Raw genomic sequence first — 19105 nt, 5'->3', positions numbered from 1 at the left:
CCTCTGAGCAGCCACACTTATGGAGCCCGCAGCCTGTCCCAAAGCGGCTCCAGCTCCAGCCGTGGGCAGCTCTGGAAGAGGGACGAGTTAGGGTTAGGCATTTTCCTCTCAGTGGAAGATGCCTCAGCCTTCCCCCAGCCTGGCACTGTCCCAGGCCCATTATGGCCGTGACCCCGACTCTGCCCACTGGCAGTCAGTGGGCTTCAGTAAACAAATAGACAGCAGCATGGAATTAGGCTCCCATGGAGTAATATGAGCATTGAACACTAGATGGCGTTTACTTTTTCGATTTCATTTTCTAATTAGTTTAATTAATTAATGTGCAACTTTTGGCACCGACGAGTTATGACATCCATCTCAATTATATTTTACCTAAATCATGCCAAATTTCAATTAGTTCCCAGACATGGGTCACGAAAGTTAAATTATAGACACATTTTCGATGCTTGGTCCACAGCCTACAAGGACGTCACCTTGTCAGCTGAAAACTATGTGAAATTATTCAATCTATGGATTAGATGAAATTATTCAATCTATGCAAGTTTAAGCACGTCAGTTTTTCTATATAACCAATTAAGATAATGCAGCAAAGGGTCTCCCTCATTGCCTACAATGCCTCATATCATTACTCCTTGCTGCATTGAGTTAATAAGAGTGGCAGCACATGGCCATTTACACACTAACTGTGGATATTGTGGAAAGCATGCTCCATCATCCGGGTTTATGGATTAGATGATTTAACCTATTGCACTGTGCCCTGTATCATACAGTCCAGAGCACTATCAAATAAAAATGAACATTACAGTAATTTTAAAAAAAATTGGTGAAGTCGTCATAAAGTTAGGAGATGCGTAAAATTAGAATTTCCATCATTCCATCATTCAAACATGCGATTTTCAGTATTATCAGCCGCATTTTCGAAAATTAATCACACTTTTGAATAGTGCATCTTAATCACTGCAGCAGCCAGCAAACTACTGTTAACACTAAAGATTTGCACATGTGCAATTATGGCTTTGTACTAATCAAACATTATTACAGAATTACAGCATTTTTAATAATAATCCAAACAACTAAATCAAACTAAAAGGGAGTGGTAATAAAGGAAAATTACTTTTCTATTATATTGCTGCTTTCCCCCCCCCCATTGTACCAATTTACTCCTCATATGTTGTGTCTATTATTTTAATCTATCTATGTGACAGACCAGTCCAGCAGACAGTGGATGCTGTCAACAAATAGTTATAAAATACAAAAATGGAGACACAAGGAACTGAAGATGCTGGTTTACAGAAAAAACTGAATAAGTGCAGGAGTAACTCAGCAGGTCAGGCAGCATCCCTGGAGAACATGGATCAGTAACATTTCGGGTTGGGACCCTTCTCAAAACGTCACCTATCCATGTTCTCCAGAAATGCTGCCTGACCCGCTGAGTTACTCCGGCACTTTGTATGAAATACTGAAGCTCTCGATGCGCTCGTTATCTTGTTTTCTTAGCTCCTTTTTCCTTCTTGATATCAAGGGAATGAAAAGTTTGAATAATGGTCAAAACTGACATTCCAATTCAATTTTCCCATTCATATGTAATTTGGCAGTATTCCTGGGAAATCTAAATTTAAGAGATAACTAGAGAATGACTGGATCAAGTAAGTTAACAACTATGATTTTAAGCCAGTAAATTTTATGCTTGTTCTATTTTCAGAAATATATTAAATTTCAGTAATTTGCTCCCTGCTGTAGAAATCCTGAAAGTTTCATGGCTCCAAAATGCTTAGCGAACAACTGATACTCTGCTTCCCTTTTATTATTGTCTCCTGGTCAGCTAATCAGAAACATCCTTGTGAAAAAGAAAGCAAGGAGGATTAGTACTGAGAGCCTGAAGCAAGGGTCAACTCAACTATGCAAGCCTACATGTCAAGTCAAGCCCCTTTAGAACATGCACTTTGTAGCAGAAGGTCAATGCAAGTTTTGTTAATGTACCTGGAGCAAGCGTTCCTGCTCTTTCTGCCATCTTTCCTGTCGCTTGCGTTCTTCCTCTGGGTCCCAATACCAGCGGTCAAAATGCTTAGGGAGATTTAAAGATGCAACTGGGATCTAGCAATCCACATCAGGAAAGAGTAGTGTGACAGATTGATGTTATTTCATGATTTGAGAAATTTCAGTTAAGTTGATGGTTTCAGTTAGTAAGAATAAAAATTACAGTTTTTGAAGAAGGTAAATAAAAGTTCTCTTGAAACAATAAGTTTAAATGAAAGTTGTTAAATAGAAAGGATATTAACACATATTGATTTCAATGAAACATTTTAGCCAATGCGTTTTAATCTTTCTTCTCATGCATCATCTTTAAGAAGTCAGTAAAAACAAGAACAGTTAGAGTGCAAATAATCCATTTGATTTTCCTCATTATTTGAAGTATTTAGATTCCTTTGAATAGTTTGAGACAAACGGGTAAGATTATGAGATGTGCCATGTTCACCAAATGCATGAGCCAGCAAGGCAAACTGAGCCATCAGCAATGCTCAGTTTAGTTCATTTTTTTATTGTCACATATGCAGGTAGTGAAAAGCTTTTTTGTTGTGTGCTATCCAGTCAGTGAAAAAAGACATGATTACAATCAAGCTAGCCACAGTGTACAGATCAGTAATGTTGTGCGTGGTGTCTCTGCAAACTGCCACAACTAGTCGAGGATTACATTACATCTAATGAAAGGCTCTTTATTAAGGCTCAACTGATCCACACAAACCACACGTTTTAATGGCCTCTTCCTCTTTTGTACCACGGTTGTTCTACTCCTCCCTCACACGAATCTCTAGCCAAATGTGTAAATGTTACCTGTTTCCAACATTCCACATGACAGGGGCTTCCATATCACTAATCTCCATTCATCTCTATCAAGAAATTCCATTAAAATTCTTTACATGATTTCTCCATGTCTATTTTACTTTATACCCACTTTTTTGTGGCTTTGCTCGCATACAGAACTTATTCCTCAATGTCAAACCCATTTAATTCAAGTTTGGAAGATTTTCATCAGGTCTCCTCTGACTAGAGAAAAGTACCACCACATGTTCAGTATTTCCTTAATTCACGTAACATCCTTATAAATCATTCATACACTTCCTCCAGTCCTTAATAGGCTTTTTGTGGCACAAACAAAATAAGTATTACAAAGTGATCCAGCCAAGATTCTATATAAATTTTATATTACCCCTGCTAGAGATGAACTCAGTTATTGGTTCAAGCTCTTGACTGCCTTATATTGCTGCATTCAATTATTTATGTGCCTATATTCCGATTTCGCTTTACGATACCATTTAGTCTCTTGCCTTCAAATGGCCTCCTTATTTCTCCTACCAAACTTCACCACATTGAATTTCATTTGTTTTATATGCATCCATTGGGCGTGGCTTGCTCTTCCATTTTGGTACAGCGTGCCACAATAATTATATGCCCTGACTTAGTGATCTCTGGGGTGTTTGATACCAAATCGTTAATTCCTCAATTCATAGAGTGATACAATGTGGAAACAGGCTTCTCAGCCCAACTTACCCACACTGGCCAACATGTCCCAACTACACTAGTCCCACCTGCCTGCGCTTGGTACATATCCCTCCAAATCTGTCCTATCCGTCTACCTATTTAACTGTTTCATAAATGTTGGGATAGTCCCTGCCTCTACTACCTCCTCTGGCAGCTTGTTCCATACACCGCCATCCTTTGTGTGAAAAAGTTATCTCTCAGATTCCTATTAAATCTTTTCCCCTTCACCTTAAACCAATGTCCTCTGGCCCTCGCTTCCCTTACTCTGGGGAAGAGATTCTGTACATCTACCCAATCTATTCCTCTCATGATTTTATACACCGCTATAAGATAACCTCTCATCCTTCTGCACTCGAAGAATAGAGACCCAGCCTACTCAACCCCTCCCTATAGCTCACACCCTCTGGTCCTGGCAACATCCTTGTAAATCTTCTCTGAACACCTTTCAAGCTTGACAATATCTTTCCTATAATATGGTGCCCAGAACTGAACACAATATTCTAAATGCGATCTCACCAACGTCTTATACAACTGCAACATGACCTCCCAACTTCTATACTCAATACTCTGACTTATGAAGGCCAATGTGCCAAAAGCCTTTTTGAACACCTTATCTACCTGTGACTCGACCTTCAAGGAACCATGCACCTGCACTCCTAGATCCCTCTGCTCTACAACACTACCCAGAGGCCTACCATTCCCTGTGTAGGTCCTGCCCTTGTTTGACGTCCCAAAATGCAACACCTCACACTTCTGTGTAATGAAGAACTTTACATAGCAACTAAACTATGAAAAGCAGCAATCCCAGCAGACACCAATTCCCCTCTTCTGCTGACGATTGTTTCTCAACCACTAACTTGTTTCATGCTTTGTAGCCATTTTACAACTCAATGCATTCCTGAGCTTCCAAATACTGACCTTTACCTTGAGTTCCTCATCTAGTGCTTGTTGAAAGTTCTCAGAAAATCTGTATGACATTCCTGTATATATGACCCCATATAGTTTGTTCCTCATTATTTTTTTTAATTGTTCTCCAACTTTAGATGTTTGTCGTTACATCTTCACGTTTTCTTTAGTAACCAGTCTATAATTCTGCAGATTTATATTATATCTGTTTTTGTAAATGGCAATCCAAGCTGTTATTTGCAGCATATTTAACCTTAATCTAGTTAGATATGTAAAAATACTGATATTACTATTACAAATGTCATTGAAATAAATTTAGAATATTTAAATACAGTTGCTTGTATGAATCAGAATCAAAACTAAGAATTCAAATTGAAGTTGTCTGGCCAATACTCAGTAATTACAGGTAGAACACCAACTTGAAATCCCAGCTGGAAAATGGTGAGCAGCTGAAGAAAATTAGGCAGGGAATATGCATTATATTGCATATTTAAGATTTTCCAGGTTAATTCCAAATCACTGCTGCCCATATTCCTGCTAGATCTCCTCCCCAAGCAGATCCATATGCCTAATTGTTCAGTGCAGAAGGCAGTCCATTGCCAACTCTGAAAATGGCCAAGAAATGGTCGAGAAACTTAAAAATGGATAAAGATAAATGGGGCCTTCACCATCTTCATGCATACTTTATAGATACAGATTTTCTGGAGTGTAGGATGTATTTTGCGGTTAAATGTATCACACTTTCAAAGATAAGATTCACAGAATTAAAATGCTTTAAACAAAGCAGAAGAAAAATCCATTCAACTGAGATAATTTACAAAGTTGGGGATAAGAGTATGTCTGCTCCACAAACAGCCATTCATTGAATATGTCGCCTAGGATTGCACAATGAAATCATGCGATAACGATTTCCAAACAGTGTCCAATTATCAAGAGCTTTTAACAGAATTATCAATCCAAGGCTAGCAGCTTCCCCACTGAGAAAAAAAGAGAGAATAACACTGCAAGCATCCAGCAACACACCTTTTGCGTGTTGGATGGAATAGGTCTGTGGTACACCAAGAGCTAAAGATGTTTATAAAGAAATTGCACAAATGATAAATCTTCGCTACTTCAATGTATTAACCTGACATTGCATCCTCCCCAGGTTAAGGCAGGGTTCCATTTCCTGACAACTGTTTATCTCCCAAGTTGGAAATGCGGCTGTTGGCAATATATTTATATAAAAACATAGGCCAGCCAAAACGACAAGTCGTTTAACACAACCATTTCAGGTTTTAGGCAAGATATAATTATGTTGCCATAAACAGAGTTCCCACATGGCAGAAGATGCCTGCAGCCCCGCCGGTCTCCCAGATGCTTGTTCAGATGTACAGGCTGTACACGAGTCAGGCATTCATAACCTTGGGATAACCTCATACAGATTATGTCAAAGCATTATTTTTCAAAATGCTCTAATTAAAATTGTTTAGCTTTTCAAAAATATAGCTTTCTGTCAACTATTTAATCGCAACTCCATGTTACACGGATAATAAAATATCATGTACTTACATTTATATTTTCACTGCTGTCTACTTCTGCTGAAAGATAAAGAAATGCTTATTATAATGGAATAGCAATCATGGTAAGTTTCCACCTGTCTATGAAGGAGTCCAACAGGTAGGGAATGATGATGAACAAAACATTGTTTTTCTAATTAATGAGCATTTCTAATATATTGGTGAATAATTAGAAACATTGCTGCAAGAAATAAGAATAAAATGTCAAGCCTGGGAAGATTATTTAAAAATTGTCACTTCTTTGCAGTAATGTCAGATACAAGTGTGGATTTTGGAGCTTGCCACAATAGTGGAGGAAAAATGTAAAACGCCTTTTCTTTATTACAATTATTGACATCTAAAGAGGACTTCCATTTCATAAAGCTTATGTCTGAAACAATGTCTGGAATCCTTAAATCTCTGTGCAGATCATGAGCACTTTTGATCTGCAGTCACCCTTCTATTGTTGAAAACTTGGATACCAATTTGCACACAGCATGGTCTCTCCAAAAAAAACAAAACGAATGAGTACATCGGAGAAACTAGCACGTTGTTCTTGGAAACATTGACAGACAGGTGGAAATCTAGGTTGAAATTAGAGGATATCACGACCAGTTAATTGAACATGAGCTACCACCAGCAAAAATGATTTCCAGATATGACAACCAAACAGAGAGCGATGGTACAGGGAAGGAGTCATGGAGCTGGAATTTACTATTAAAAAATCCATAAAGGACTAAATTAGACAACTTTAGTTCACACGCTTGGATTGCAGAGATTTCTGTGCACTAACACCATGCTGTGTGATTCTGTTATTTTATTATTATTGTGCCACCTGCAATAGGGAAAACAGGCAAATTAGTAGGGAGAATACATGAAAATCCCAGTTTGAAACATGCATAGTTGCCAAACCTACCAATTTTATGTACTATGTGCTGTGGGCACTAAGACTTGTATTATAGATAAAGGCAAATAAGATTACTGTAAATCTAAATTTACTGCAAAGTGTAATGATTTTCCTGCAATTACTGGGCTAACCAGTGAAATGGTTTTGAAGGTGGGCAGTTTCACCTTGTCCATACCGTTGCGGGACGTCTAAGTTTTGCTTAACATTAATGCTCAATACTTTTCACAAAGGCTATTTTTGAAATTCCTGGCCTATGTTAGATTTCAATCACAACTTGCATCGTCAGCAGATTTTGAATACCAAGAAATACAGGCATGTTTTTGGTGCTATATGTACTAATGCCATCTTTTGGTAAAATACTGTTTGATGCAATCACTAATTTTGGAATATAACAAAGCAGATAGAATCCACATAGGAAATGTGACTAAATTTGCAACGGTCAATATAAAAAATGAGTTAAAGTGAGAGGAATTAAAGTGGTGATATTATGTGTACAAACTGATGTATTCTTTATAAAATTTCAGATAGACTTGTTCGTCCAGAGGGTTTAGTGTTCTTCATCTCTGTTTCTAATGACGGGAAAACACAATATTTACTAAAAGAAAGTTCTACTCAGGTCATTAATCAAGAATATTCTATTCTAGTGACAGAATGTATAACATGTTACTTTACTTCTTACAATTTGCCAGTCATTTTTAAAAAGACTCTTTGAAGGAAATGAACAGCTGTTTCCTGCCCATATTGGTGTGTATTGGCAACTATGCAGGAGATAACGAGAAAGGCAAATCTAAAAAAGTGGGAGATGAATGTGATTCAGGTGATCATCAGTGCATCTCAAAGGACTTCCGGAAGCAGGAAGCAAAACAGGGGATATTACTAAGCACGACTTTTACCTGGCAGTGAGAAAAACTCTGAGCGTCGCCAAGAGTTCCGAACTGTAACCGGAACACTGGCAAAATTAGCTGGCTCTAACAGTGGGTAGTAGAACAAACGAAAGAAGAAACAGAAATAAGAAAAAGTCTGAGAACAGAATTGTATTAGATGTGTATTTGAATTACAAGAATAAATTTGTTTCAGAATACAGTAACACACTTATCATACATAGATGTATCAATAATGGCACAGACACTTTGTCCAGTGGAGAGTTGGCTGCTTTCAGCACTATGTTTATGCTTACCTATTGTGACCTTCCTGACACTGGCTCATGGGGGAAGCTGGCACAACATGCAAGGCCTCACTAGTCCTCGATGTGAGGGCATACAGAGTAATCAGAGGGGCAGAACAAACCATGCCCACAGCATGCAAAAATAATTGACGGCCATCTAAGTCATGTATCTTGGAATTCTCAAAGTCATCAAATACTGGAAACAGGCTGAATGTCTCAGATATTTAAAAGATATTCATAATCACCTCGTATCCAAGAACATGTTTTCAACATACAAAACATTTCAAAGAGCTAATGCACATTAAAATGTATCAAAACTTACCTTAGTCATTCGGAGCTATTTACTGCTAATGAAATGAGTGGGGAAGCACTCCTTTTCACTAGATTCATGCACATGAGTAGATACCCTAAGTGGCAACAGTATCTAGTCCAGTATCAGAATGAGTTGAATAAAATGGAGTGAACCACCAACACTGTACAGGTGTATAGTAGAGAGCACATTGATTGGTTGCATTACAGCCTGGTTCAGTAACTCAAACACCCACGTGTGAAGGAGATTACAAAAAGTGGTGGACACCGCCCAATCCATCATGGTCACTGTTCTCCTCAGCATCAAAATAATCTATAGGAGGCACTGACTCAAGACGGCAGCCAGCATCATCAAGGACCCACACCACCCCAGCCATGCTCTCATTTCATTCCTGCCATTGGGAAGGTGGAGGAGCATGAAAACCATGACCTCCAGGTTCAAAAACAACTTCTTTGCAATAACCATTCACACTCTTTAACACCACAAACATACTAACTAAACTATGAACTACAAACTATCTAGGTTGCACTAAGAACATTGAGCTATTCTGCAATAATATTGGGATTTTTAATTGATTTACTTGTATTGGCTTATTATTATTGGACTGTTACATTGCTGCAAGTAGGAATTTCATCGTGGGGTTTCGGCCCGAAACGTTGCCTATTTCCTTCGCTCCATAGATGCTGCTGCACCCGCTGAGTTTCTCCAGCATGTTTGTGTACCTTCAATTTTCCAGCATCTACAGTTCCTTCTTAAACAAAGGAATTTAATCGTTCTGTTTTTAGCACATATGATGATTAAACACTCTTGACTCTTGTTCGCAATTTCAGGGCTTCTGTGTTTATGTGGAAATCTCAAAGTTGCTCGGTTACAGGAGAAGTTGCCAGCAGCTGCACATTAAACCCAAAGTTTTCCCACAATAATCTTAGCCAATAATTTCCTTATAGCTTATTTTGAACAACAATGTATTTATTATTGTCCTAAAATGTTTAGGTTGATTATAATCCCAAAGGATTTACTATATTGTGCATGAAAATCTTTGTTCACTTTACTCTCTATTTGGATGCATTTTGTGTAAATCATACCAATGTTTCAACTATATTATTTTCAGGTGAAAGAACAGGATTTCTAAAGGTTGTCCTCATAAAATTAATCTTCACGTGCATTGTCAGCAATTTCCATTGCTTTAAAACAAACGAAAAATAGGAAAACACATAAATATGTGATAATGGCACGGGCAGTTCAAATTTGTGTTAACTCAGATAATATAGCATGGAAAAAGAATTGTTTTCATTGTGAGAGATTATTCTCAAGTGTGACTGACACACAAGAAAGATGAGCATTCATACAACCTTTCACAGCTTTACAATGTCCAAATTACTTCACAGCCAATTAGGTATTGATGGAGTGTAATTTAGCAGCCTATGTGTGCACAGCAAGCTCACAAATATTAAATGCAAAAATGACAAGAATCTTGAAGGATATATATTGCTGGAGACCAGCCCTTATTCTTTCATATTCTCCGTTGGTAGCGCGAGAGACTCCAGTTTAAAGTCACATCTGGCGGATTGCACCTCGCTGAAACAGCATTTACTACGAGTTCCAGGCGGGGAATTAATCTAATGCTCTACTGATTCAAATGTGAGAGTACCACCCTTTAGTCAATAACGCCTCCAGTACAATATAAATGTAATTATTCAATGACTAACTTGATCATATTACCTTAGGCTGAAAATGGGCATGATCAAAGAAAACTAATCAATCGTAATATACTGTATAAAATGTACCAAAGTAGATTATAAAAAAGGAAACTAGGTAATGACACTGTGTTCAATAGCCTCTTAGCTTTTTAAGGAAGGAGACAACTGCAAACATTGCAATATGCATAAGAAGGTCCACATGAAAAGCCCCCTAGCTAAACACAAAGCCCCGTGGATCCAAGGAAGGAAATGCAAATGACCAAAGGTCAAAAAAACGGTGATTTTAATGGAAGAATATATTAAAGGGGGAATAGTAATTGGAACTTTCCAAAGTTTCCTGTTAGGATCAATATTGATTCCAATGAATATTAAAGTTTTGGATTCCGAAACATAATGAAAACTGGACAACATTTCTTGATAAAACGAAATTTGGAAGAAGCTTCACAGAAGTTGCAAAAATTGAAATAATATCTTGGGGGATAGAACAAAAAAAAAATCGAGGGAAACACGTCCCATATACAAACATTGAGAACTATCAATGGATCAAGTCAAAAGATGCCTCACGAGTCTTTTAATAAGTCCAGTGTTAAAATTGTGAGCTAGAAACATAGAAAATAGGTGCAGGAGTAGACCATTCGGCCCTTCGAGCCTGCACCGCCATTCAATATGATCATGGCTGATCATATTAATGAATAGCACAAATTCCTTGTATGTATACATACTTGGTCAATAACATTTTTATTTTTATTTTTTTTTAAAATTCAACTTCGCAATGCAGAACTTGTGATCTTACAGGGCCCTTGGTTAATGCGTTAGTTCCAGTTACAGAGAAACAACGGTAGCATTCAGGTATCAAAGATACTGCAGAGAATAGTGAGGAAAATTATATATGATGTCGACAATCTGAATGTAAAGGAAAGTTGGAGAAATTTGAGCTTTTAAGTACAGAAGGACAGTTTCTGAAAGGCAACCTAATGCCTGCTGGGTCCGTTCATTAAAGTCCTATGGGAGTTTGTGAGGGAGCATGTGGGGCAGTGAAGGCCAAAACTTTCCTCCTGGGGTCTGTAGCCCCACTTAAAATGCAACTGTGGTTTTGATTTATTGTGCATATTGATTTGTTCACATTAAAGATAAGGGCTCCTCTGCCTGAAGGTTCAGATGCAAAGTAGTTCAAAGCTGAGTGGATAAGTATCCTCGTTATTTTTAAACAGAACACAGCCTGGTGTCCACCTGGTGGTTAGACTGGCTCAGCAGATAATGTTGCTGCCCCCAGTTCCAGGGATCTGCATTTCATAACAGATAGGAGCAGAATTAGGTCATTCAGCCCATCAAGTCTACTCCGCCATTCAATCGAGGCTGATCCATCTTTCTCTCTTAACCCCATTCTCCTGCCTCCCCCCCCCCCCCCACCCCCCACCCCACCCATTACCCGACACCCGTATTAATCATTGTCTTAAAAATATCCATTGACTTGGCCTCTACAGCCTTCCGTGGCAATGAATTCCAGATTCTTCATCCATGACTAAATTAATTTCACCTCATCTCCTTCCTAAAGAAACGTCATTTAATTCTGAGGCAATGACCTCTGGTCCTAGACTCTCCCACAAATGGAAACATTCAGTTCAGTTTAGTTTATTGTCACGTGTACCGAGGTACAGTGAAAAGCATTTGTTGCGTGCTATCCAGTCAGCAAAAAGACAATACATGATTACAATCGAGCCATTTACAGTGTATAGATACATGATAAGGGGATAAGTGCAAGGTATGGCCAGCAAGGTCCGACCAAGGATAGTCCAAGGGTCACCAAAGAGTAGATAGTAGTTCAGCACTGCTCTTTGGTTGTGGTAGGATGATTCAGTTGTCTGATAATAGCTGGGAAGAAACTGTCCCTGAATCTGGTGGTGTGCGTTTTCACACTTCTATACCTTTTGCCTGATGGGAGAGGGGAAAAGAGGGAGTATCCTGGTGCAACTCATCCTTGATTTATGCTGCTTGCCTTGCCGAGGCAGCATGAGGTGTGTAAATTGAGTTAATAGAAGGGAGGTTGGTTTGTGTGATGGTCTGGGCTGTGTCCACAATTTGCTGCAATTTCTTGCAGTCTTGGATGGAGCTTTTCCTAAACCAAGCTGTGATGCATCCTGATAAAATGCTTTCTATAGTGCTTCTGTAGTAATTGATGAGAGTTGTAGGGGACATGCCAAGCTTCCTTGGCCTTCCTTAGAAGTTGAGGCATTGGTGTGCTTTCTTGGTTGTTGCTTCAATATGTATGGTCCAGAAGAAGTTGTTGGTGATATTGAGTCCTAGGAATTTGACGTTTTCGACCATCTCTACTTCGGCACTGTCAATGCACCGTACCGCTTCACTTCCTGATGTCGATCACTATCTCCTTTGTCTTGCTGACATTGACAGGTTATTGTCTTGACACCAGGACACGAGGTTTTCGATCTCCTTCCTATACTCCAACTCATCATTATTTGATACCCAGCCCACAATGTTAGTGTCCTCTGCGAATCTGAAAATTGAATTAGATTTGTACATGCACTGCACAGTCGTGGGTGTACAACGAGTAAAGAAGGGGGCTGAGAATGCATCCTTACGGAGCCCCCGTGTAGAGGATTATCGTAGAGGATGATTTGTCCCCTATCCTTACTGATTGGAGTCTGGTGGTCCGGAAGTCAAGGATCCAGTTGCAGAGATGAGTGCTGACACCATCCCGCTTGTTAGGTGATAAGCTTAGATGGTATGATGTAATAAAGGCAGAGCTGTAGTCTATGAATAGGAGTCTGATATAGGTGCCTCCCTTATCCACGTGTTCTAGGGATGTGCAGGGCTAAGGTGATGGCATCGTCCGTGGACCTGTTGTGGTAGTAGGCAAACTGCAGTTGGTCAATGCCACAAGGTAGACTGGATTTAATGCATTCCATACCTACCGTTTCAAGACATCCTCTCCACATCAACTCTATCCAGGCCTTTTACTATTCAGTACTTTTCAATTAGGTCCCTTCTCATCCAGACTTTGAAGTCTGTCTGCACAAGGATTTGCTTGTTCTCCTCTAACTGTGAGTGGGCTTCCTCTGGGTGTTCTGGTTTCCCCCAACATCCCAAAGAGATGCTAATAGATTAATTGGCTACCATGATTTACCCTTTAATGTAAGGGTATAGCAAAAAAAAAAAAAGCAAAGAGAAAGAAGAGAGAATAAGTTGCATAATACAAGGAAATAAAGGGAAAATAGGCAAATGAGATAGCTCCCTAGGAAGTTGGCATGGATGAAAATGGCCAAGTAATCTCCTGTGTCATTATAATTATATAATGTTCATATCTCAACTGTAATTCTTTAACATTACACTAATATTACAATGAAATCCCAGTTCCGCCCGACATAATTTCACCCACATAATTATTATTATGTGTCTTATTAGTCTGGCACTTTGGACAGCTGAACATTTCTCACAGCAGTTCACAGTGAGGAAGAAAAGCCCAAGTAGAGGTAAGAAGTGGTGGAGTGTTTCAGTAAGCAACTTTGAAGGAAGAGAGATCTGTGATGATAAAGCACCAGAAGACAGGAGTACATTCATTCTCTACTGTGAGGCGGAAAGACCAGGCAAGGAAAGGATGAAGAGAGCACCCATACCAGTACCTTTGACTCTGACAATCAAAGAGCACTGTGGACAAACAATTTTAAATATCCTTAAAAAGTTTCCTTCTATGTCTGCTACATGGCGGCATGTGAGCTGAGATTCTAATTAATGGGTCCACCATAAACCCAATCCCAGTGCAGACAGGGGCTAAACATTGGTGTGATATAGCCCTATCCTTTTCTCAATCTTTCTCACTGCAATATTGCATCTGATCTCCAACAATATTCTCACAGGAGTGAATTTAATCAAATGGCATTTATGTTCGCTCATGAGAGAGTTAGATAGAGCTCTAGGGGCTAGTGGAGTCAAGGGATATGGGGAGAAGGCAGGCACGGGTTATTGATAGGGGACGATCAGCCATGATCACAATGAATGGCGGTGCTGGCTCAAAGGGCCGAATGGCCTCCTCCTGCACCTATTTTCTATGTTTCTATGTAACATCACCTGCACTCCAGGACCAAGACCATTCCAACCTTAGTCACTGAGCTCCAAGTCAGCAACATCTCCTTCATGAGCCCAAACCAGGGAACCAGCTTTAACTGTAACATCTGCAAAACAAAGGCCCTTTACCAAGTTGCCCTCACTGTATAACATTAACTCACAGTAAAGCTCCACGATGCAACCTGGAAAACAGAATACTTTGCAAGGGCAGGTATTGGTATTGAAATTAGCTATAACTTCCTGCAACACAGAGCACAATTTTTGACTGCAGTGTTTGAAGATGAAGATTGGAAACGCCAGTACAAAGCTTATGATCTGCTGAGCAGCAGTACACCCTCTTGTACCCTTCAGAGACATGGACAATTCACAGCAGGTACCTCAAACCACTGGAGAGGTAGAACTAATGCAGTCTTTGCAAAACTATCCAAATCCACTTGGAGGATAAGCAAACCAATGTTTTCAAGACCAGCACGAAAACGCTAATCACACACATTTGGTTCCAGCAGGTGGGTTCATTGGTGACATGTTAATACTGGAAACCAATACTTCAACCCCATAACTCATCATAACAAGAGATCACCAGAAGATAGATACAAAAAGCTGGAGTAACTCAGCGGGACAAGCAGCATCTCTGGAGAGAAGGAATGGGTGGCGTTTTGGGTCGAGACTCTTCTTCACCAGAAGAAATTGGTTAAGGATGTTGTCAAAGCTCCTAGAAAAAACATGACATCCCACCAGTCATGGGCATACCTGGCCCATGATTGCTCGCTCAAAGTAGTGAAGAAGCAGTCGGAATGGTGTTGAGAACCTCGAGTCTCATCATTGGGGACACTTACATGGCAGAAGGGGCACACCACCTAGCTAATCACTCACCCACCCGTCTGCCAAGCACCAGTCTCCAGTCTCACCTGTGGCAGAGTCTGCAAACCCCACAACGGCTTCATCAGCCTGTTCCGAACCTGCAGAACAGCAAATCATCCCGGATCCAGAGGGACTATCTAAAAAAAGAACCAACAAAGGAATCTCAGACTATTATGGGTTAAAAAAAAAAACTTTGCAAATAGATGATACTGCAGATTTTTTCTAATTGTCAAGTAACTAGAGATCTAATGGTAGATCATCATTTTATTGTACCCAAGGCCTTTATCACAATTCATTTCTGACCAATTTTCAAATGGTAAAGGACGTGGAAAACATTGATTTAAAAACTGTAAATAACATATACGTGTGTCATGGCTGTCAATAAACTCCCAATGCCTTTGGTTTGAGAATACCTTGATATTGTGTGTCAGTTAAGGGTACTGGGCAAAGGCCCACCTGTTAGGTTGAGAATAGAGCACAATAAACATCTCAAATGTTCTGCTTATTGCCCTTGTCATTCCCAACAATTAGAAATCTGGATAAACTTGCAGAATCACAGATAATTACATATTTGTGCAGAAATTAGAGTTGAAATAAAACTATTTAGGTTAAACCCAAATCCTAGTTCTCAGTCTGTTACCTTATAGGTTACAGCTCCTCAAAAGTTTATCCAGATACAATTTCAATATGATGCAAGTTTATGCCTCGATTGCTCATTCAGTAGAAGGCTCAGGAGTTCAACAATGTTTCCTCAGTTCTCTGCTAAACATTGTACAAAATATTAATCCATGCCTCTTGGTTATTGATATCTCAGTCAAGGGAAACAGGTCCTTTTTGTTCAAGCTGTCTAGACCTCCCAGAAGTTTATACATCTCATTTAAATTCCTCCTGTTTGCATTGTGCCAAATGTCTTCAGGCAGTTGGCTTTCAGTTTTTCCAACTATCTATCTTTTTAATTCATTAACAATTCTACTTAACACAAGATGTCACTAAAAGGCTGATGCTATGCCCATATGACCCTTGTGCACAAAGGTTATAGCTTAATGTTTGGATCCCTTTCAAATTTTTTTTAGTTTCTTTTTCTTTTAACCCTTTTGAAACGTTTCATTTTTTTACATTTATGAAGAAATTATGCCCAATTTAATGGGAAAAATTGTTATGCAAATTTGTAAACAATTTACAGTTATTTAAAATGTGGGTATCCCCAAAGTGGTGAATTGCTGATATTTTGTGTTAAGATTTACCCATTTTCAGCTATATTAATAAAACTTTACCAGGACAAAACTCTTTTAATATAACGTTAATTCGAACCAAAATGTTGCAAAATATAAGTACAGTAGGACGAGCTCACAAAGTAAGTCATTTACCCTGTGACGACATAACTCTAATTTTAGTGCCATGCTTTTAAAATTAGTGTTAAAGTATGTCAAACATTACACATAACATAATGTGCTTTTAAAATTGTGTAATTGTGCAACCATGGGATTATATGCACATAATTCTGCTCACAATATATCTGTAATTTATTCAATTAATATGTGAAAGAAACACATTGTAGATACAGTGCTTTTAAGCCAACTACATCTCAGTACAGGTGTGTTTTCCATGCTTTTTGATCTCACCTTGCTGATTAATGGCATCATCATACCGACTGTTTTCTGTCACCTCTTCCTTCAGTTCACTTATCACCTGATCTGAATCCAACACATCTCCCGTTTTATCCTGTTGATGTGTCGTCGATTTTAATCCCTGTTTTGTGTAAAAACATATATTCATCTTAGAACAAAGTGTTAAACGGTATCAGATAAAACTGTCATCTGCATGAGCTTAACAAAAAAGCTAAACACATTATGGGCTTAGTCCGGTGATACAGCCCAACCCAATTCTTACAAACTGCTTCAATACTTAGATCTCATAGCTGCTAGAAAACTCTGATTTAACATTACAAAACAATTGTAATTAAGCAACAACTTGTAAATATTTAAAACACAATATTTTTGGCATTATGATGGATTAAAGAAAAGCTTACTTCTTGTTTAAACTGCTCCTGGGGGCTGTTATTTGAAGCTTCACTCTTGGGTAATAGGCAGGCTTCGGCCGACGTCATTATTTTGGATTCAACTGCGTCCCTTATGTCCAACTCAGCATTGTCTGATAGAGCAATGTGTACAATCGAAATGTCCAGGTCCCTCTGAGGATCATCTTCATATTTTGCAATGAAATATAAGACAATACAGTGAAATAAACAAATATTTCCTGAAGGAACACAGAATCAGCAGCAAGGTATTCCTTTACTGCAGTTTTTAGTTAAGGCTTCACTTTCAGTTTAGTGTGAACTGTCCTCAATGAATCTTTCCCCAGCCCACAGACTGACCTATCTTAGGATAAAGGATTTCCCAGGTGGAATAATATGAATATTATTATTGGGCAGCATTGACAGCAATCAAAGTGAACTTTATAACACAGACTTTTTGTCTCTTGTACATCAGGACGGTACCTGGGATAGAAACGCAAAAATGTTTACAGCTGAAAACTGATGCAAGTGGGAGGAACATGAGAAACAAATAAAAAGGAGATAAGGAACAAAAGTGCATCAGATATAATTTCCTGATCACACCAATATTAAAATTGGCTACTTTCATCATACTGATAATCCCAGTAATGAATTTCCAGAATCTTTCTGATGATAGCTCACGGGACAAGTCTTCCCACATCAGCTATTGGTCTCTTTTTAGGCTCCAACAGCGGCTAGTTGTTAGTGTACTGGGAGACTGAGGTGCCATCAGTGGCAGAGGCATGCAACTGGGTTCTGGGCAGGTTTGCAGGCTTCAAGCCACATTGCTCTGGGGAGCAGGGGGGAGGGGAGCATGGTGATTGGTAGAGTGGTGGGTGCCTGGAATGTGCTGCCAGGGACGGTGGTGGGAGCAGATATGATAATGCGTTTGAAGAGGCTTTTAGATAAGCATATGAAGATGAAGAGAATGGATCACATGTAGGCAGAAGTGATTATAGAGTCAGAGTCATAGAGTGACACAGTGTGAACAAAGGCCCTTCGGCCCAAATTGCTCACATGTCCCAGCCACACAAGTCCCACCTGCCAGCATTTGGTCAATATAATAATAATAATAAATTTTATTTATGGGCGCCTTTCAAGAGTCTCAATGACACCTTACAAAAATTTAGCAGGTAGAGGAAAAACATGTAAGGGGAATGAAATAAATAGTAGAGACATGACTAGTACACAAAGTAAAGACAGAATACAATTCAAAACACAATATGAGGCAATTAATGCACAGATGAAAAGGGAGGGGGACGTGGGGCTAAGGATAGGCAGAGGTGAAGAGATGGGTCTTGAGGCGGGACTGGAAGATGGTGAGGGACACGGAATTGCGGATCAGTTGGGGGAGGGAGTTCCAGAGCCTGGGAGCTGCCCTGGAGAAGGCTCTGTCCCCAAAACTGCGGAGGTTGGACTTCAATCTCCCTCCAATCCTGTCATATCCATATACCTGATGGTCTAATATATTAGTTTAATTTAGTATCCTATTTGTCACAGACATCATGGGCCCAAGGGCCAGTTCCTGTATTGTGCTGTTTTACTTTTTATTGGGCATGGGGAATTTAAAAAAAAAATGGTGTAACTGACAAGATAGATATTCCAAAACATTTTCATCCAACATATTTACAGAAATTTGTCTTCATGCACATTGAGGTGTATATCAATCAATGGTGCTATTTTAAATGCCATTCGGTTTCCCACTAGTAGATCCACTCTGAATAGAAAGTCACTGAAAAGTTCTGTGGTATGACAAAGCTGAGTGTTAGCCTCATTTTAAAAAATTCAAATGACGAGTGCACTGCCCTCACCTGCATTTATTACGGACTCTTCCTTTTGCTCATTGCAGAAGGATTTCAATTCAGAGTCATCCTTGGTGTTTGCCTGCTGAGTAGTAGTAATGACAATTGTCATCTCAGCTTGCTCCTCCTGTTGGGGGAAGAAGCCATGATTCAACATCAAACATCTGAAGATTCACAACGAGATTTACTTAAGAAGAAAAAAAACAATATGTAGGAGCGATTTATGTTTAGGCTACCTACTGT

General features: G+C 39.2%; 1 protein-coding gene across 16 annotated transcripts in view; it reads right to left on the bottom strand.

Moving 5' to 3' along the window:
* The window catches only part of limch1 (LIM and calponin homology domains 1), a 359063-nt gene that overhangs the window by 37304 nt on the left and 302654 nt on the right, over positions 1-19105 (bottom strand). For 4 of the 16 annotated variants that reach the window (XM_033027735.1, XM_033027809.1, XM_033027814.1 and 1 more), the window contains 7 exons: positions 18872-18989; positions 17037-17209; positions 16630-16756; positions 15055-15144; positions 7785-7859; positions 5998-6026; positions 1981-2094 (listed from right to left, as the gene is read on the bottom strand). In XM_033027735.1, the coding sequence (XP_032883626.1) occupies positions 1981-2094; positions 5998-6026; positions 7785-7859; positions 15055-15144; positions 16630-16756; positions 17037-17209; positions 18872-18989 (726 nt within the window). The remainder of the gene's footprint in view (positions 1-1980; positions 2095-5997; positions 6027-7784; positions 7860-15054; positions 15145-16629; positions 16757-17036; positions 17210-18871; positions 18990-19105) is intronic. The other 12 variants (XM_033027743.1, XM_033027771.1, XM_033027778.1 and 9 more) reach the window with 12 other exon arrangements.

The sequence above is a fragment of the Amblyraja radiata genome, chromosome 1 (genome assembly GCF_010909765.2).
Source record: "Amblyraja radiata isolate CabotCenter1 chromosome 1, sAmbRad1.1.pri, whole genome shotgun sequence".
NCBI classification, from domain to species: domain Eukaryota; kingdom Metazoa; phylum Chordata; class Chondrichthyes; order Rajiformes; family Rajidae; genus Amblyraja; species Amblyraja radiata.
This window is presented reverse-complemented; position numbering and strand designations above follow the sequence as displayed.